The sequence below is a fragment of the Elephas maximus genome, chromosome 3 (assembly GCF_024166365.1).
Source record: "Elephas maximus indicus isolate mEleMax1 chromosome 3, mEleMax1 primary haplotype, whole genome shotgun sequence".
Lineage (NCBI taxonomy): Eukaryota > Metazoa > Chordata > Mammalia > Proboscidea > Elephantidae > Elephas > Elephas maximus.
In genome coordinates this window covers 11087377-11108735 of record NC_064821.1, presented here as the reverse complement: position 1 = coordinate 11108735, position 21359 = coordinate 11087377, and the positions used below count along the sequence as shown (strand labels likewise).

The 21359-nt window shown below is 40.1% G+C and overlaps 1 protein-coding gene across 3 annotated transcripts in view; it reads left to right on the top strand.

Annotated features, from left to right (window-relative positions):
* The window catches only part of LOC126072026 (uncharacterized), a 97612-nt gene that overhangs the window by 67472 nt on the left and 8781 nt on the right, over positions 1–21359 (top strand). For 2 of the 3 annotated variants that reach the window (XR_007516447.1, XR_007516446.1), the window contains exon 8: positions 4585–4692. Coding sequence is in view for 1 of the 3 variants with exons in the window: in XM_049876617.1 (XP_049732574.1) it covers positions 4585–4692; positions 15754–15791 (146 nt within the window). In the remaining 2 variants the exon portion in view is untranslated. Of the gene's footprint in view, positions 1–4584; positions 4693–15753; positions 15859–21359 lie in introns of those variants that run through there. The other variant, XM_049876617.1, reaches the window with a different exon arrangement.

Here is a 21359-nt window from a genome sequence, read left to right as displayed (position 1 = left end):
GCTATGAGTCAGAATTGACTTAGTGGCAATGGGTTTGGTTCAATGGGTTTATGATTATTAAACTAAGTCCAAAAATCCCCAAAGTTTACATAAATGTAAAGAATTCTTAAAGTGTAAAACAAATACAGAATAGCTAAAGCTAGAAGGATAGCAATATAACACAGAGTCTAAAGGTCTCAGCCGCTTGCACATTCTAGTTCTGCGGCCTGGGGTAAGCTATTATCCACCCTTGCAGTTGTCTACTTTGTGTTCGAGTGCTCAGTGAAGTTTACTTTGAGTTCTCCTGTGGGTTGACTAGTCCAAACAGGTGTTGTGTTCATTTTCAATTGAGATAAATGAACCCCTGCATTAACTCCCTGTAATTTGGCAACACGCTGATTAGTTAGGAGAACTAGGTATGCATGCTTCCAGCGAGGCACAAGTGAATTCTTAAATCGGTGTCTCTTCCAATAAACACAGTCACCAGACATAAGTGGAGGTAGTGTATGCTCTTCAATGCCTCTGCTGTCAAATACTTGCTTAAGCAGTTTGGGATGCTCCTTGTCATAATGAATTAAGGCCTAATAATTTGATAAATTGGCATAGATTAAATTTTAATCCGCAGCCACTGATAAGGTAAATTCATTGGCTGGACTGTAATTATCTCATCAGGGGTCAACTTATGAGGGCAAAAAGCGGTGATTCTCAAGTTCATTGAAACTAATGGCAGGGCCTGCAGCCAGCTCAGACCCATCAAAGATGAGAGTTTTGGCAACTGTTGTTAACAGTTGTTGGATTGTTGTTTTCTTGACTTTTTAATGACCAACTCTTCGATGTATTGAGAAAATATTAAACTTGTCAAGGATTTCTTTTTACTTACATCCACAATCAATGCCCATGGAAGCAGCAGTCAAAAAAATAAAAGGACGTATTGCACTGGGCAACTCTGCTGCAAAAGACCTCTTTAAAATCTTAAAAAGTAAAGATGTCATTTTGAGAACTAAGGTTCGCCTGCCCCGAGTCATGGTATTTTCAATCCCCTCATATACGTGTGAAACCTAGACAATGAATAAGGGATAAACAGATGAAGAATTGGTGCATTTGAATTATGGTATTGGTGGAGAATATTAAATATACCATGGGCTGCCAAAAAAATGAACAAATCCATCTTGGAAGAAGTACATCTAGCATGCTCCTTAGAAAAGAGGGTGGTTAGACTTCATCTCACGTACTTTGGGCATGTTATCAGGAGTGACCAGTCCCTGGAAAAGAACATCATGCTTGGTAAAACAGGGGGTCAATGAAAAAAAGAATGACTCTTCTGTTCGTCATCTAGGGCTGCTATAACAGAAATACCACAAGTGGATGGCTTTAGCAAAAGAAATTTATTCTCTCACAGTCTGGCAGGCTAGAAGTCCAAATTCAGAGCACCAGCTCTAAGAGGAGGCTTTCTCTCTGTCTGTTCTGGAGGAAGGTCCTTGTCATCAATCTTTCCCTGGTCTAGGATATTCTCCACACAGGAACCCTGGGTCTAAAGGATGTACTCTGCTCCCAGCTCTGCTTTCTTGGTGGTATGAATTCCCCATGTTTCTCTGCTCTCTTCTTTCTTTTGTTTATCAAGAGAGATTGGGATTGGCTCAATGAGTCCTGCCTCATTAACATAACTGCAGCTAATCCCATCTCTTCAACATCATAAAGATAGGATATACAACACATAGGAAAATCACATCAGATGAAAAAATGGCAAACAATCATGGCCTACCCAAATTGATACACAAATTTTGGGGGGACATAATTCAATCCATGACAACCCTCAAAAAGATGGACTCAGATAGTAGGTCCAATAATGAGCTCAAACACAGCAACAAATGTGAGGATGGCACATGACCAGGTAGGGTTTCCTTCTGTTTTATGTTGGATTGCTATGAGTCAAATTCTACTCGAAGGCACCTAGCAACAAAAATGACAACAAAGTTGAAGATCTATTTTGGTTTTGAATACCATAGAAGATTCTGTGAAGTAATCTAATCTTCTTCATTTGGCTGTTTTCTAAATAACCATCAATTTGAATTTTAATACAGTTAAGAGAAAACGGACTATTTTGACTGGTTAAAAAGGGAGATCTTTTAATGACTTCCCTAAATTCAAAAGTCTTTATCATGTTTGGTGTAATAATCTAAGTAAATTTGTGACTATACCTGATCTTCCTAACTGGCCTAGAAAATATTTTTAATTAACTCTTTATGAGAATGACATTTCTTTCATTTCCGTTATCTTGCTATATCAAATCTGCTTGTCTTGCAAGAAGGTTCCTGATTTAGAGTTTTCTTAACTTCATTAACATGTAAATATGAAGTCTCTTTACTCAGGGATCAATTGCACTTGACCTACGATTGTTTACCTGCTGCTTCTTTGTCCTCTCTTCCTCATCCTCTCCTTCTCCTTTTTTGTGTTCTTCTCCCCCTTCTCTTTCTCCTCCTTCTTGTTGTTTTTTTTTTTTCTTTTGGAAAGTTTTAATATCTTAAGCGTGATATGGGATATAAAATCAAAAGAGGTATCTACCTAAAGGTAAAATGGTAGAACTAATAATGCTAAGACTAAGTTGTAACGACTCTGGATCTCTAACCAAATCTTATCAAAATTCTTTGTGTTAGAACTCTGGAGAGTTTATCCTCTGGGTGAGGGAACATTTAACAACCTGTTCCTGCCACTATCCATCATGTCTTTGTTACACCATTGTTTTGTGACAAGTCATGAGACGTCCTCCTAGTGACTAAAACATTTGTAATTATGTCTTCTAATCAATGTATTTCGCTGCATTAATGTAAGCAGTAATGTTAAAGGTCATGCTTTGCTTTGTCCCACCTTTGACTGACCTCAATCACTATAAACCAATCAGAATATTGAAGCCCCCATTCTTTGTTTCAGCCCTGTAAGAATATCTTTGTAATTGCTGTGCCTCCAGCTTTGCAACTTTATTTTTATGGTCCATGGCAATCTCTGGTTTAGACTGCCTTTAATCCTTAATAAACCTCTTAATTTTAATTCAACTTAGAGTATGAGTTTTTCATGCTATGACAAGTCCCTTGTGAGGATATTAAAATTACATGCCACTTTTGTTAACCTGGAATCCTAGTGGCTTTGAGAACCAAGACTTTGAAAATAAAATGGTCTGATAAATGGAAATGATTGGTTATCTCCTATATTTGGTCCCATGTGTGGGACTCCATTCAAAAGAGAAACTGAAACTAGAGTGTTGATAATTTTCAGAGCCTGTACAATAGACCAGAAGAAAAGGCAAAGAGAGCAGTAAGATTGAGGATGAATTCAGAACGAGGACTAAGTTCTGCTTACTTTGTTATACACAAGCATTTCTACATGGAGATCAGAAAATTCTTGCAGAACTCAACTATAGAATCTACATTTGTTCTGGAACTGCCTATGTCAAACTAAGAGTAACTAAAATAGATTATGGAGAACAGACTTGGAACATTGTAAGCTACCTAGAAGGAACACTAACTGCATGCCAAATCATATTGCTGTTAGTTGTCATCGAGTCAGCTCTGACTCATGACAACCCCATGTACAAGAGAATGAAACGTTGCCCGATCCTGCACCATCTTCACAGTCGTTGATATCTGAACCCATCGTTGTGGCCTTTGTGTGGTTCCTTCCAATCTAGGTTCTCATCTTCCAGCACTCTATAGGACCATATTCTGTTGTCTTAGGGTTTTCACTGGCTAATTTTTATAAGTAAATCATTAAACTTTTCTTCCTAGTCAGTCTTAGTCTGGAAGCTCTGCTGAAGTCTGCCCACCATAAGTGACACTGCAGATATCTGAAATACCAGTGGCATAGCTTCCAGTATCGTAGCAACACGCAAGTCACCATAGTATGACAAACTAACAGATGGGTGGTGGAGCCACGTAGACAGTGAGAAAGCAAGTGGGTAAGAACATACTGAACTGGTTCAGTCAGTTTGCCACATTTAAAGTATATTTAAACTTTCGCTTGTGGAAAAAGTAGCTTTAAGAAGGACAGGGTTTCATGCCAGGATGATAGGTTACTTACCTCTCCTATTTTTTAAATATTTCTTCGACTTCTTTAAAAGATACCTAATATTTAGCTAAGCAATATTTTTTTAATATGTTTTAACCTGAGTTTAGCTTTTTATGTTTTCTTTGGCTTTTAAGGCAATACATTATTAAGTGGCATATTCATTTAAGAATTCTACAGTTGTAAAAGAATTTTATCTCTTGGAGACATGTAGCCATCAACCTCACTAAGTATGTATGCATTCCTTTGTTTTTATGATGGTCCTCATCTTTTTAGCGTAGAGGCCACTTGAAAATGCCAGTTCTATGTTTCTCCTCTCTATGTTCTCAACTTCAGAAGTCATTTAAGTTCCATGGAAAATCATTAATTTTTCTATTTTTGTTTCTTTGCTTATTTAGTTCAAATCCTTGAAATTAATTGTAAATGGAAAAATAAACATGATACAGTTCATGATAGATTTGGAATATCAACACTATGAATAAAAGCCTCACAAATGGCTGTTTTCTTTCAATTCCAATGACAAGGCCTTGTTTCTGTCTCATCTCATAGCCTCAACCTCTGCTCCCAAGGATTTGACAGTCATTTCTCCAGAAGCGAAGCCTCTTGCTGTCACTGTGAGAAGGAATCCTGCCCTGAAAGACAATAGGGAAATTAACAGTAAGCATCTCAGCTGAATTTCTCAGCATTACTCTATCTTTGGCTGTGAGTATTTACCTCTTGTGCTGTCCAGGCCTTTTCTGTATCCCTTTTCTGCCTTAACATCTTCGTTGACTCCCTGACCCTCTCTGATTTTCTCCTTTTGTCCCCCGTTACTAAGTGTGGAATTCTTCTAATTGTGCAAATAAATCTACACACAAACACACCTCATTTGAGTTGCCTCATGAAGGATATGTGCTTAAATTAGTAGAGACATTTGCGTTTTCGTTCTATGGAGCATCAGGACAACCTTCTAATGAAGTGCCATTGAACATAAGAGTCAAAGAGAAGCCTGTTGTTTGGAAATTATGGAATACAAAAGACATCTAATGACCACGCATTTTTGTATGGCACAAAAAATAAGAAGGAGGTTTGTCTCAGAATTTTTCTTTTTATTTATTTAATTTTTAAATTTTATTGAGCTTTTTTTTTTTAGGTAAATGTTTACAGTGTTAGTTTCTTATTCAAAAATTTATATACAAACTGTTCTGTGACATTGGTTGCAATACCCACAATATGTCAGCACTCTTTCCTTTGCACCCCGGGTTCCCTGTGTCCATTAGTCCACTTTTCCTGTCCCTTGTTGACTTCTCATCTTGCCTTTGGGCAGGAATTGCCTTTTGGTCCGGTATACTCGATTGAACTGAGAAGCACGTTCCCGTTACCACTTGTTTTACAGGCCTGTCTAAACTTTGGCTTAAAAGTGAGCTTCAGTGAGAGCAGCTTTAGTTCTGAGTTAGCAGGGTGTCTGGGAGCCATAGTCTCGGGGGTTCTTCCAGTCTCCGTTAGACCAGGAAGTCTGGTCTTTGTTTGTTTTACATTTTTCTCCTGCTCTGTCTGTGACTCTCTATTGTGATACCTCTCAGAGCAGTCGGTGGTCATAGCCAGGCACCATCTAGTTCTTCTGGGCTGAGGCTGGTAGCAGCTATGGTTCATGTAGTCCTTAGTCCTTTGAGCTAATATTTTCTTTGTGACTTTGGTTTTCTTCATTTCTTTGCTCTGGATGGGATGGCCGCTTATAAGCTTTTAAGACCCCCGGCATCACTCACTAAAGTAGGATGTAGACCATTTTCTTTATAAACTATGTTGTGCCAATTGACTTAGATATCTCCTGAGACCATTGTCACCAGGCATCAGACGGAGCAAAAAAGTCCCTCAAAGTGTTTGGATGTGTGTGGGAAGCTTCCATGACTTTCCATTGGTTAAGTTGTACTGAATTCCCCTATATTTTGTGTTGTCTTTCCATTTACCAAAATTGACACATGTCTACTATTGTTGCTCGCTTTCTATTTGTTCAAGTTGTAGGGACAGTTCTCTGATTTTGGCTCTTTCTTCTTTACATATGTGTGCATTTATCGATATAAATTAACCTGCGAGCACTGCTTTTGCTGTGTCCCAGAGGTTTTGATAGGAAGTGTTTTTATTCTCATTGCATTCTATGAATTTCTTTATTCCTTCCTTAATGTCTTCTATAACCCAGTCTTTTTTGAGCAGGGTATTGTTCAGTTTCCAAGTATTTGATTTCTTTTCCCTAGTTTTTCTGTTATTGATTTCCACTTTTATGGCCTTGGGTCTGAGAAGATGCTTTGTAATATTTCAATGTTTTGCATTCTGCAAAGGTTTGTTTTATGGCCTAATATGTGGTCTATTCTAGAGAATGTTCCATGTGCACTAGAAAAAAAAGTCTATTTTGCAGTTGTTGGGTGGAGTGTTCTGTATAGGTCTATGAGGTCAAGTTGGTTGATTTTAGCAATTAGGTCTTCCGTGTCTCTATTGAGCTTCTTACTGGAAGTCCTATCCTTCTCCGAAAGTGGTGTGCTGAAGTCTCCTACTATAACTGTGGAGGTGTCTATCTCACTTTTCAATTCTGTTAAAGTTTGTTTTATGTATCTTGCAGCCCTGTCATTGGGTACATAAATATTTAATATGGTTATGTCTTCCTGATCAATTGTCCCTTTAATCATTATGTAGTGTCCTTCTTTATCCTTTGTGGTGGATTTAACTTGAAAGTCTATTTTGTCAGAAATTAATATTGCCACTCCTGCTCTTTTTTGATTGTTGTTTGCTTGATATATTTTTTTCCATCCTTTGAGTTTTAATTTGTTTTTGTCTCTAAGTCTAAGGTGTGTCTCTTGTAGGCAGCATATAGACGGATCGTGTTTCTTTATCCAGTGTGAGACTCTCTGTTTCTTTATTGGTGCATTTAGTCCATTTACATCCAGCGTAATTATAGATAAGTATGAGTGTCACTTTGATGCCTTTTTAAGTGTGTTGTTGACAATTTCATTTTTCCACTTACTTTTTTCTGCTGCGAAGTTTTTCTTTGTAAATTGTGTGTTCCTCATTTCCATAGTAGTTGAATTTATGTTTGGTGAGTTGTTATGTTTTTCTTGGTTTTTATTTTGAATTATGGAATTGTTAGACCTCTTTGCAGTTACCTTAATATTTACCCCTATTTTTCTAAGTTAAAATCTAAGTTCTATCATCCTATATAGCCTTGTTTTCCTCTCCATATGGAAGATCTATGCCTCCTGTATTTAGTCCCTGTTTTTGATTATTGTGATCTTTTACATAATGACTTCAATGATTCCTTGTTTTGAGCATTTGTTTCTTTTTAAAATTAATCAGTTTGTTTTTGTGATTTCCCTATTTGAGTTGATATCAGGATGTTCTGTTCTGTGACCTTGTGTTGTGTTGGTATCTGATATTATTGATTTTCTGACCAAACAATTTCCCTTAGTAATTCTTGTAGCTTTGGTTTGGTTTTTGCAAATTCTCTAAGCTTGTGTTTATCTGTAAATGTTTTAATTTCACTGTCATGTTTGAGAGAGAGTTTTACTGGATATATGATTCTTGGCTGGCAGTTTTTCTCCTTCAGTGCTCTATATATGTCATCCCATTGCCTTCTTGCCTGCATGGTTTCTGCTGAGTAGTCTGAACTTATTGATTCTCCTTTGTAGGTGACCTTTCTTTTATCCCTGGCTGCTTTTAAAATTTTCTCTTTATCTTTGGTTTTGTCAAGTTTGATGATAATATGTCTTGGTGATTTTCTTTTTGGGTCAATCTTATATGGGGTTCGATGAGCATCTTGGATAGATATCCTTTCGTCTTTCATGATGCCAGGGAAGTTTTCTGCCAACAGATCTCCAACTATTATCTCTGTATTTTCTGTTATCCCTCCCTGTTCTGGGACTCCAGTCACACGCAAGTTATTCTTCTTGATAGAGTCCCACATGATTCTTAGGGTTTCTTCATTTTTTTAAATTCTTTTATCTGATTTTTCTTCAACCATATTGGTGTCAATTGCCTTATCCTCCACCTCCCCCACTCAGCATTCCAGTTGCTCGATTCTGCTCCTCTGACTTCCTATTGAGTTGTCTAATTCTGTAATTTTACTGTTAATGTTTTGGATTTCTGAATGCTATCTCTCTATGGATTCTTGCAGCTTATTAATTTTTCCACTATGTTCTTGAATAATCTTTTTGATTTCTTCAACTGCTTTATCAGTGTGTTCCTTGACTTTTTCTGTAGATTGCCTTATTTCATTTCTGAGGTCATCCCTGATGTCTTGATATTAGTTTTTATATTCTGCACCTGGCAATTCCAGGATTGTATCTTCATTTGGGAAAGATTTTGATTCTTTAATTTGGGGAGTTGTAGAAGCAATCATGGTCTGCTTCTTTATGTTGTTTGATATCGACTGCTGTCTCCAAGCCATCTATAAGATAGTGTAATGATTTATTTTATATTTGCTCACTGAGTCTTATCTTGTTTTGTTTCCGTATACCCAGATGGGCTACTAGATTGCACTGTCTTGATTGTTGTAGCCTTTGAATCACTTGCATCCTATTACCAGCTGGTTTGAGCTGTTACCAGATATAAAAGCCTAAGAGTCCATTCACTATTCTTGAATAGAATCAGCTTAGGTGTTCTCATTTTGGGTCACCAAGTGTGTGGTGTAGACTGTCACCTATTAACTTAGAGGAGTAGTGGTGATAGTTGTTTGCACCAAATTCTAGTAGGGGCATGGAGTCACACTCTGGGGCTGGGGCCGGGGCAGGATGCTGACAGCTTTCCCCCACATGCCAGTGAGGTAGGTGTGTCTCTATTCCTAAAGCACTTTGGTGGGTGGGCTCTGCAGCTGTACCTTGGGCACTCAATGCTTATACTTCTAAAGATTGGTAGGTGTCAGTATCCTCAGACCCCTTTGGCAGGTGGCTAGGTGGTTTGGGTGGAGCTTCAGCCCTCAGTTCCCCATGTGGATCAGTGAGGGCTCTGTTTAATAGGTAAAGATATCAGACCTGGAAAACTTGTCTTTCCAGTGCTCTGCTAAAACAATTACAGTCAGATCTCTATCAGAATGGCTTTGCATTATAATAGCCACCTTGTTCCCTGTAGGGATGAAAGCCAAAGACTGTGGATCTCATATGCTTGGCTGGAGCTGGTTCTGTATTTTTATTCCAGTTCAGGGAAGTCAGGGAAGGATTTTTCGTCCCTGGGTTGTTAGTAGCTGGTTCTCTCAGGCCAGGAGAATGGGTCAGGAAAAACAAACAAACAAAAAAACTGCACAGTACTTCACTCCCTGGCCCAGGAAATTCCAATGTTAATGAAGCCGCCTGGGGCAGGGAGCAGACGGATCAGATAGATAGGAGGGAGTAGCACCCGGCAATATAGACAAAGGTACTTATCTTTCTTGATGATGACTGTTTTATCTGAGATTCCCAAGGGGCGTGTAGCCTTTGTGCGCTGGCTGGGTCAAGATTGCCCCCGAGGGTCAGGGCTCACTTCCTATGCTTGTGCTGTCTCAGAAGCCGTGGTCAGCTCCTCCGCTTCCAATCCAAAGCCCAGCATCAAGGTACCCTGGCTGGGACGCCACACTCCAGGCTTCAAAACCAGTTGCTGCCTCCCAGTGACTTCTCCTCCTGTCAGCCACGTCATTGCCCTGCCTGCATGTGCTGGCTGGCCTTCCCCCAAGGTCACTACAGGGGGCTAGAGCTGCATCCCGTGCTTGCGCCATCTCAGGAAGCAGTGCTCAGCTCCTCTGCACCCAGTCCAAAGCCCAGTGCCAAGGTTTTCTGACTAGGATGCTAGCTCCAGGCTCCAAAAACAGTCACTGCTTCCCTGTGGTTGCTCGTTCTCTTGTTAGCCGCATCAGTGTGCAGCCTGCTTGCGCCGGCTGAGTCTCTACTGAGGTTACCCCAGGGGGCTAGGGGTTAGGGCTGTGTCCTGTGCCTGCCCTGCCTCAGCAAGCAGCAATCAGCCCCACCACTCGGCACCAGGGAACCATGAGGGTTCAAGGCTGTGGAGCGGGACACTGGTTCCAGAAGCAGTCACTGCTTCAGGGTGCAGCTTTTCACTCCCCTGTTACTCAGGTCAACTCTTTAGATCTGTGTTTGATGGTCAGGGTTTGTAGATTGTCATGTATGTGATCAATTCGCTCGTTTTTCGGAGTCTTTGTTGCAAGAGTGATCTGCGGTAGCTTCTACCTAGTCAGCCATCTTGGCCCCCCTTTTTTTTTTTTAATGTTTTTCTTCTTCATTGTCTTATAATTCTCTCATAGCTACAGGCCGTATCCTATTGCCTTTTATACCAAGTGCTGATCCCATTGCCTCATAATTATAACTGCACATCATTGAAAATCCATAATCAGTATCTTCGTCAGCTGGACAAAGCCCTGCCTACTGGTTTCCCTGGCTTGAAAATATTTTTTCCTACACTTGAATTTCTTCATTAAGTGCATGAGTAGAAGGTAGCAGTCATAATCTGGAAGATATCCAGCCATGATGTTGTAGTAGACATCTGTGGCTTAATTGCCCCAGCATTCCATCCTTCTTCCTTCTTTTAGAGAGACACTCAACTTTTTTCTTTGCAGAACAAGCTCCGCTCTGTTTCACGTGGGCTTGATACGAACAACAATTAGAAATTTAATGGTGTTTGCTCCATCCTCTCTTAAGTTGTATGACCACTTGACTGAAGAAATGCCAATCAGATTCCTTCTCCTGGGAGACTGAGTCTTGATACAAGGAAGGAAAATATGTGGAGTCAATCTATGGCAATAGCAGCATCTTAGAGGGTCAATCCAATAGTTCCTAATCTTTAGATCCTGGGATTAGTGCTTTAATTCTTTAAGCTGCCAAGTGTCCTTCCAGTCATTTTTTTTGTCACTTAAGTTTACCAGAGTAGAATGAAAGATTTATAACGTGGACAGAGTGAAATGTTCCATTTCAAGAAGATACCACCATTGCTATTTTTATCATGAGCAATTTCAGCACAAGGGCATAGCAGTGCAACTCCATGCTGTCTTTACATTATTGCAGAATTAGAAGCAAACCCCTTAAGTTATTTCATTCACTTTATTTCCTTCTCACAGTTATAACATCTGCAGACACTTGTGAATTATCTCCTTTCTCATTATCATCCAAGAATCTCATCTACAGGCTCATTACACCTTTGCCTGGATCATTATCCGATTTGACCATCACCCTTCCCACTAACAACATTTCAAGTTAATATCTTTTTGTCAGCACAAGTCTCACCATTGGTGTCCTTGTAAGGCTGGGCATTTGATGAGACATCAATAGGGTACATTTATCAAGTCAGGCATTGGTGTGCACTTTATGTTTATAAGAGAGAAAAATGAATGAATTTTCTGGGTTAAGAGAAAATTATTACTCCTCTTTCACTCTGGGAAGACCAAAACTCCTACATTTAACCCCTTTCATCACCTTTCAAATAAAAAGAAGACAAGGGTCTTCCTTCTGCCCCTAGCAGGTCACTCATTCAGCTGTTGTTATTCTTCCTAAGAGGCTGTGAATATTGGCTTCCCGGAAGGATCGTAGTAGGAAGGCTTCTACGCACAGTATGCAAAACAGAAAAGAAGGATGTTGAAATTAAGTCAAGCCAGCTAGAAAACTTATCCCAGAAAGACGTAGCCACATTCACTAGATTTCACTATGGAACAGTGAATGCTTTTTCACGGACCAACTAACATTTCTGAAGCGCTGCTTCAGGAGGTAGTCTGCTGACTACAAAGACCTTCTAGCCTGTGGCCTTGAATCAAGGTTGGAGTTAGCAGTTCATCTACACACCTAAAAGCTTTCCTACTTCCCAAGAGCAACAGTTATTAAAAAACAGGAATGGAGGACCTCTTTTTTTTTTCTATTCAAGGAAAAGAGAAAATTATTACCTAACAGAAAACCCTGTATCTCAGTTCACCTGCATGAAATGACCAAAGAAAGAAGACTCAACTCACCTCCTTTAATTTCCAATGATAGAGTGTTTCTGATCATTAAACAAACCCCAGTGCTCGATATGACAACAGGCCACTGTCTTCCTTGACTGCATTCTCTATAGTCAAAGATACATTCCTTCCCCAAAAGGACTCGTTAGTTTATAATGGTAGTCCTTCTAAAGGTGACATGGGATTCATCAGTCAGACAATTTCACCTGTACACCCAAAAGAGGACAAGTCCCTCAGCCCTAACACATGGACGTGAGCGTTCCTGAGTACGTGCAGGGTAGGGTGACAGGCTGACCCACTTCCCCACACACTTGTACATAAGAAACTACAGCATCTGCAAATAAACGGAAGAGAAACAGAGAATGAGGGCTCAGTATTGCTTTAACAATGTTTTTTCACTTTATTATTTATTTCTTCCATTGTTTCACTTGGATTGTAATCACATGACTTTATGCTCAAATTTTAAATATTAATAATTACAAGCATTTTTCTATGTTAAAAAAACAAAAAAGAACAACCTACAAAAATGTAAAAATATTCACAATGAACTCTCTAATAGTTAATGTAGTGACCTGAAATGAAAAAGTACAACTGCAATGCCAATTTACAAATTCTAAGAAAAAGAGATACTCAGCTTACCCAGAGGGAAGAGCTTTATTAACATAGATGTTTTTGTTTTTCAATTTGAAAATAAGTGCTTTGGTGTATCCCAAATATGATCAACCCAGTCCAGAAATACGTTAAACCCTACATTCTCAAGATGTTGCATTTCTATGAACTATAAATGCCAAATAATCTACACCCTTATTAAGCATTTAGTGAAGAAGACGGAAGACTACAGCCTTCAGTATGGATTACACTTCAACGTAAAGAAAACAAAAATCCTCACAACTGGACCAATAAGCAACATCATGATAAATGGAGAAAATACTAAAGTTTTCAAGGATTTCATTTTACTTGGATCCTCAATCAACGCCTATGGAAGCAGCAGTCGAGAAATCAAATGATGCATTGCATTGGGCAAATCTGATGCAAGAAAAGCTCTAAAGTATTAAAAGCAAAAATGTCACTTTGAGGACTAAGGTGCACCTGATCTAAGCCATGGTGTTTTCAATCGCCTTGTATGCATGGGAAAACCGGGCAATGAATAAGGAAAGATCTAAGAAGAATTGATGCCTTTGAATTACGGTGTTGGAGAAGAATATTGAATATACCATGGACTGCCAAAAGAAAGAAAAAATCTGTCTTAGAAGAAGTACAACCAAGGTGCTTCTTGGAAGCAAGGATGGTGAGACTTCCTCTCAAGTGCTTTGGACATGTTATCAAAAGGGACCTGTCCCTGGAGAAGGACATCATGTTTGGTAAAGTAGATGGTCAGCAAAACAGAGGAAGACCCTCAATGAGATGGACTGACATATACTGGGCTCAAACATAACAATGATTGTGAGGATGGCACAGGACTGGGCAGTGTTTCGTTCTGTTGTACATAGGGTCACTATGAGTGAGAACTGACTCGATGGCATCTAACAATATTCCATTGTTTTTGACATTTTGTTTATTCATTCATCTGTTGATGAATATTTAGGCTGTTTGCACTTTTTGGCAATTGGGAAGACTGCTGCACTGAACACTGGTTTACATATGTCTATTTTCGTTACTGCTTTCAAATCTCTTGGGTATATAGCTAGGAGTGGAATTGCTGGGTCATATGATAGTTCTCTACCACTCATCTGTCAGTTTGTCGTACTGTGGTGGCTTGCATGTTGCTGTGATGCTGGAAGCTATGCCACTGGTATTTCAAATACCAGCAGGGTCACCCATGGTAGGCAGGTTTCAGGGGAGCTCCCAGTGGAGCTTCCTAAGACAGACTAGGAAGAAGGACCTGGCAGTCTACTTCCTGAAAGATTAGCAAGCAAAAACTGTATGAATAGCAGTGGAACATTGTCTGATATAGTGATGGAAAATAGGCCAATTTGGTTGGAAGGCACTCAAAATATGACTAGAGAAGAGCTGCCTCCTCAAAGTAGAGCTGACCTTAATGACGAGTGGATGGAATCAAGCTATCGGGACAACTCAAAATGAGAAGATACGGCTGCAAACATCCATTAATAATCTGAAAGTGAAATGTATAAGGTACGAAACTAGGAAAACTGGAAATTGTCAAAAATGAAATGGAAGCATAAAGATCAATATCCTAGGCATTAGTGATCAGAAATGGACTGGTATTGGCCATTTGGAATCAGAAAATCACATGGTCTACTATGCCAGGAATGACAAATTGAAGAGGAATGCCATCTCATTGATTGTCAAAAAGAACATTTCCAAGATCTATCCCGAAGTACGATGCTGTCAGTGATAGGATAATATCCATATGACTACAACCAGTTAATACTACTATTATTCAAATATAAGCATCAAACGCTGAGGCCAAAGATGGGGGCATTAAAGGTTTTTACCAACCTCTGCAGTCTAAAATTGATCAAACATGTGATCAAGATTCATTGATAATCACTGGTGATGGGAATGCAAAAGTTGGAAACAAAGATGAAGGAACAGTAGTTGGAAAATATGGCCTTGGTGATAGAACCAGTGTTGGAGATTGCATGATAGACTTCTGCAAGACCAGTGACGTCTTCATTGCAAATACCTTTTTCAACAACATAAACAGCAACTATACATGTGGACCTCTCCAAATGGAATACACAGGAATCAAGTCGACTGCATCTGTGGTAAGACACAATGGAGAAGCTCAATATCATCAGTCAGAACAAGGCCAGGGGACGATTGCCAAACGAACCATCAATTACTCACATGCAAGTTCAAATTGAAGCTGAAGAAAATTAGAATAAGTCCACAACAGCCAAAATATGACCTTTAGTATATTCTGCCTGAATTTAGAGACCACCTCAACAATAGTTTTGATACACTGAACACTCATGACTGTAGACCAACAAGTTGTGAAATGACATCAAGGACATCATACATGAAGAAAGCAAGAGGTCATTAAAAAGGCGAGAAAGAAAAGACCAAAATGAATGTCAGAAGAGACTCTAAAACTTGCTCTTGAAAGTCAAGTAGCTAAAGGAAATGGAAGAAATGGTGAAGTAAAAGACCTGAATAGAAGATTTCAAAGATTGGCTCAAGAAGACCAAGTAACGTATTATAACAACATCTGCCAAGACCTGGAGTTAGAAAACCAAAAGGGAAGAACACACTCAACACTTCTCAAGCTGAAGGAATTGAAGAAAAAATTCAAGCCTCAAGTTACAATATTGAAGGATTCTAAAGGGAAAATATTAAATGACACAGGAAGCATCAAAAGAAGACAATAGGAATACACGGAGTCAGCGTACCAAAAATAATTTGTCACGTTCAACCATTTCAGGAGGTAGCATAGGATCAAGTACTGATGGTGTTGTAGGAAGAAGTCCAAGCTGCACTGAAGGCCTTGGTGAAAAACAAGGCTCCAGGAACTGATGAGATACCAGCTGAGGTGTTTCAACAAACAGATGCTGCACTAGAGGTACTGACTTGTTTATGCCAAGAAATTTGGCCAATCAACCGGAAGAAATCTATATTTGTGTTCATTCAAAAGAAAGGTGTAGTGGGTTCTAGCTGCATGTCCTGACCAGGCTTGGATTTGATTCCGGCCTCCCCCACCTCTTACTAAAAAATCAGGTTTTTGGTTTTGGTGATATTTATCTGTCTGAGTGGCTTAATGTAACATTTGACTTTTTTCATTAAAAAACTTAATTGACTGTGACTCTTCCTATTGACTTCAGTTCTTTGCTGTCTTCCTTCATTTCTACAATTGGGATGAGACCTGGCACTAACATAATGGAGAGAATAATGGAGCAAATTGGTGTTTGTGAAATGCTTGGAAGAAATTCACTGAGTCACTGTCTGTAAACACTAAATAACAAGGGAAACTAAGGATGAGATCTGCGTTGTTCTGACCCATAAAAAACATTTTCTTGAAAAATACGGACAACGGAGGAAAGTTTTATTGCTTGAGTGATTGAACTTAACATCGATAGGATGAAAGACCGTTAATTTACCTTCTGGAGGAAGGCTCCAGATTCCCCCTCGGCCTTTGGCCGTAAGTAGACTTACCACCTGACAGAGCCAGCAGGATGCTGAGACCTGGAACAGAGAGAGAGGAGGTTACAGATCAGGTAAGGAATGCCCAGGGCTTTGCCGGGGGCCTTTTCTCCTGCTGCTCAGCTGTACACACTAGCATCACTGCACACTCTCCAGGCATGACAAACACCAGGGCCTCATATATTACTGGGGCATGAGCGAAACGTGGTTGCCGCTTGTGTCCTGATTTCTAACATTCCAGCAGCTATTTCAGCTTTTTCTCCAAGTCTGGCATCAAAAGGCCAGTCTCCTTTCTATGTTCAACTGTAGAGCTTTACCAAGGAGCCCTGGTGATGCAACGGTTAAGTGCTTGGCTGCTAAACAAAAGGTTGGTTGTTCAAATCCACCTGTGGCTCTATGGGAGAAAGACCTGGTGATCTGCTCCCACAAAGATTAGAGCCAAGAAAACCCTAGAGGCAGTGCTGCTCTGTCACAGGGGGTAGCTATCAGTTGGAACCCACTTGATTGCACCCAACAATAGCAACAGTACCTTTACTAGTCTGGACTTCCAACCCAGCACTGTCCATTAGAAACACAAGGTGATATCCTGACACCTTCTACAACATGGATGAGTAAAATCAGTCACAAAAGCACGAATATTGTATGATCCCACTTACATGAAATATCTGTTCTCATTAGCTGCTGTCAAGTCAGACACCGGCTCATGGCAACACCATGCACAGCGGGACAAGACCTATGTGATGCATAGGATTTTCTTTGGCTAAAGGTCGGCAGTTCAAATCTGCCAGGTGCTCCTTGGAAACTCTATGGGGCAGTTCTACTCTGTCCTTTAGGGTTGCTATCAGTCAGAATCGACTCAACGGCAATGGGTTTAGTTTTTTTTTTTTTGAATTTTCGGAAGTCGATAGCCAGGCCTTTCTTCCTGGACCATCTTTGTCTGGATGCGTCACTGAAACCTGTTCAGGTGGATGGTGGCTACACATAAGGTGCATTAGCTGAGAATCAAACCCAGGTCTCCTACATGAAAAACGAGAGTTCTACCACTGAGCCAGCACTGCCTCATCCCACAGCCAGCCCTAGCCCTCCGCGAACACACCTTCACTGTCTTCTCCCTTTCCTGCCTCTCCTGGGCTTCCTGGGGTCACCACCCAACAAACTGCTTACACCCAAGCTCTTGTCTCAACGTCTTCTTCAGGGAGCCCAATCTAAGAGACTCGGAGTGACAGATACTAATAGGACTAACAGTTATTTCTGGGGAAAGTGCCAAATTTGGGGGAGCAGCCAAAGTTAGCATGCAGGGGGAGGGAATTCATTGTTACACTCACCTGAGACGAGGAGCAGGTACCTGCTGGCCATAGCACTGAGACCTGGGTGGCCAGAACCTGAGATAATAAGGAGGATGTTAGCATGCTATTGTTGTAGTTGTTGTGTGCCATTGAATCATAGCAAACCTACAGGACAGAGCAGAACTTCCCCATAGGGTTTCCTAGGCTGTAATCTTCACAGAAGCAGATTGGTACGTCTTCATATTTTCCTATGGATCAGCTGTTGCTGGGTTTGAATCGATGACCTTTTGGTCAGCAGCTGAGTGTTGAACTGTTACACCAGCAGGACTCCTTTAGTATACTATACAAGATGACAAATATGCATGTATGAATATATATATGGAAACCCTGGTGGCATAGTGGTTAAGAGCTATGGCTGCTTACCAAAAGGTAAACAGTTCAAATCCACCAGGCCCTCCTTGGAAACCCTATGGGGCAGTTCTACTCTGTCCTATAGGGTCACTCTAAGTCGGAATCCACTTGATGGCAATGGGCTTGGGGCTTTTTTGAGAGATTATAAATATATATATGATCTACAATATTATCTAAATACAATATATGAATATACAAATATATATTTACATAGGTGTAATATAGAAATATGTATATATAATTATATAAAAAATGTATAAATCTGTGGAGTCCCTGGGTGGCACAAAAGGTCAAGCACTGGACTACTAAGTGAAGTGCTGTCAATTCGAACCCACCCAGAGGTGCCTTGGAAGACAGGCCTGGCAATCCGCTTCTGAAAGGTCACAGCCTGTGACCCTGTGGAGCACAATTCTATTCTGACACACTTGGGGTCATCATTCAGAGTCAACTCAACAGCAACGTTTTTTTTTTTATTATTATATACAGATACATAAATACATAATGTATAAATATACAATTTATAAATATGTCAAAATAAGTTATATAAAAAATTACATAATATATAATCGATATAGAATATATATATATAAATATGCTTACACAATAGGGAAATTACCTCTCCTAAAAAAAAAAAAAACCAATGCCGTTGAGCTGATTCTAACTCATAGCAACCCCGTAGGACAGAGTAGAACTGTTCCGTAGGGTCTCCAAGGCCGTAATCTTTATGGAAGCAGACTGCCACATCTTTCTCCAACAGAGCAGCTGGTGGGTTCTAACTGCCGACCTTTCAGCTAGCAGCCGAGTGCTTTAACCACGACACCATCAGGGCTCCTCATTTATATAAATGTATTTATATAATAGGTCAGATACCTCTCCTATTTTACAAAAGAAGTAAACATTCCATATACAACTTTGTGCGTGTGTGTGTGTTTGTGAGTGTGTGTATCCATTCACAAAGTCATACTTACATACACACATGGATGAGCACAAACCAACGCGTCCAATGCGTGCAGATATGCGTACATGATTTTGTATCTGCGTGAGATCCCTGGAAGATGCCTAACAAACTGCTAAGACCAGTTGTCTTTGAATGAATGCCTCGGAAGCAGGGCAGGAAGGAGACTTTTCAGTTTGCCCTTTTGTACCTTCTGAATATTGAGCCAAGTGATTGTATTTTATATTCAAAGAATAAATAGTTTTTAAAGGAGAAAATAGTGGAAGTCTTAGACATCATTGAAGCCCCTGGATGGTGCAAACGGTTAACGCACTCAGGTGCTAACCGAAAGGTGGGAGGTTTGAGTCTACCCGCAGGCACCTCGGAAGAAAGGTCTGGCGATTTGCTTCTGAAAAATCAGCCACTGAAAACCCTATGAGGCACAATTCTACTCTGACACACATGGGGGTGCCATGAGTTGGCGTTAACTCACTGGCAAATGGTTTATTTTTCTAGACTTTGCTACAAATGAGCTTTTCAGAGAAGACTTTAAAAAGCAATGTAATAAATGTTTGCCCTATGGATGTCATTTTAAAATTTAAGAAGAACTGTCCTAATGTTATGTAAATGGGTAATTGGATTTAGGATAAAACTTTCAGTGCACATTAGCAAAGACGATATGCTCTGCAAATCCGCTAAGCCACTCAAGAAGTGGCACTATTGATGATGAAGACGCTGATGGAGAACATGCTTCTAAATGGTTTGGAGACAATCATTTCACAAAATGTAAGTGGGAAGAAAGCCAGCATTTAAATATGTGTAACAAAAATAATTTGATGCCATAAATGAAAATAATGCTATGGGAGGCTATCAAAATAACATAAAAATTGGTGTCCCCAAATCGTACATGTGAAAAATGTTGAAATGACAAATGTTGTGTTTTCTATATTTTTACAACGATAAAAAAAAAAACAAAAACATAGAAAGCAATTGTGATGTAGCATGGGAATAAAATGCCAGGTATAGGGCACAATGCATAATGTCACATTTAAAGGAATTATAAACGCTAACAGGAATGACATTATGAGTTGTCTTTTAAATTTCTTCTTGTTCAGCTGTAATTCTCAATTTTATACATACTTTGGTCATAAGAAAATAATAATAGTAATAAAATATTTTCAGAGAAGAGGAAAACAGAAATGATTTCTCTCAACAGCCGCATCCGTTCTCCATATTCCTTTCTTGATGTATCCATTCTATTTCGGTCTCAAAGTTTGGAATTCCTGTAGGGTCCGCCTGCATGCCTGTGGGGTAATTCTCTCTCAATGCCTCACCCACAGTTGCACACTGGCCATAAGACACTTAGACGACACTCAGTACACCTAAGTTTGAATCCAAAATCCACCGTTATTACCTGAGTGGCCCTAAGGTGGTGACTATACCACTGAGCCTTGGTTTTGTCATCTGGAGAATGGGGATAAAAAAGAGCATGCTCTTCCTACTTCACACAAACTCACTGTGCTGATTCAGTGAGACAACCTTCCACAGCATGTGACCCCTGCCTGGCACATGGCAAGTGCAAGATAATGTTAACTGTGATGAGGCAGGGAATGATAACATCAGTGATGGTGATGACAGTACTGTTGACGGTGGTGATGGTGTTGATGGTAATGGTGAACAGGGTAATAACGGTAGTGATGGTGGTGGTGGTGGAGATGGTGATGGTTATGATGCTGATGGTGAAATGGTGGTGGTGATGATGGTGAACATAATAGTAATGGTGGTGGTGGTAATAACGGTAATAGTGGTCATGGTGATGATGATGATGGTGATGCTGGAATGTTGGTGGTGATGATGGTGGAGGAGGTGGTGGTGAAGGTGGTGACTGGTGGTAATAGTGAAGGTGGTGATGGAGGTGGTAATGGGTGTGATGTGATGGTGGAGTGTTGGTGGTGGTGGTGGTAATAGTGGTGATGGCGTGATGGAGTATTGGTGGTGATGATGGTGATGATGGTAAGTAATAGTGGTAATGGTGGTGATGGTGATGATGGTGTTAATGATGATGGCTGACATGACAGAAATGGTGATGGTGGTGGTAATAGTGGTGATGGTGATGGTAAAGTGTTAGTGATGATGGTGATGGTGGTAGGTGGTGGTGGTGATGTTGGTGGTGATGGTGGCAGTGGTGATGGTGCTAATGGTGCTGCTGGTAGATGGTGGTGGTGATATGGTGTTGGTGATGATGATGATTGACATGACAGAAATAGCAATGGTGGTGGTAGATGGTGGATGGGAGCTGGTGGAGCTGGTGGTGATGGTGATGGTGGTGGTGATGGTGGTGGTTATGATGGTGGACATGGAGATCACTCATGCTTCTTCTATGACTCAATTATAACCATGACTTTCCATGTTGAGGACTGACCTCTTACCCAGTGGTGATAAAAATTGAAAAGGGTCTTGTGAGGCCCCCACAGTAACATAGTGCTCTGAGAGGGACCATCTGAGAGGAATCTGATTCCTCACAGCCCTGAACAGGTTAACTGCACACTATGCATTGGAACATTGAATGTAAATCAAATTTTGCTCAAGAGTCTTTTCTTATACCTTCCTTTAACACATCCTAAAAAAAATTATGGAACTTCTACTATGGGCAAAG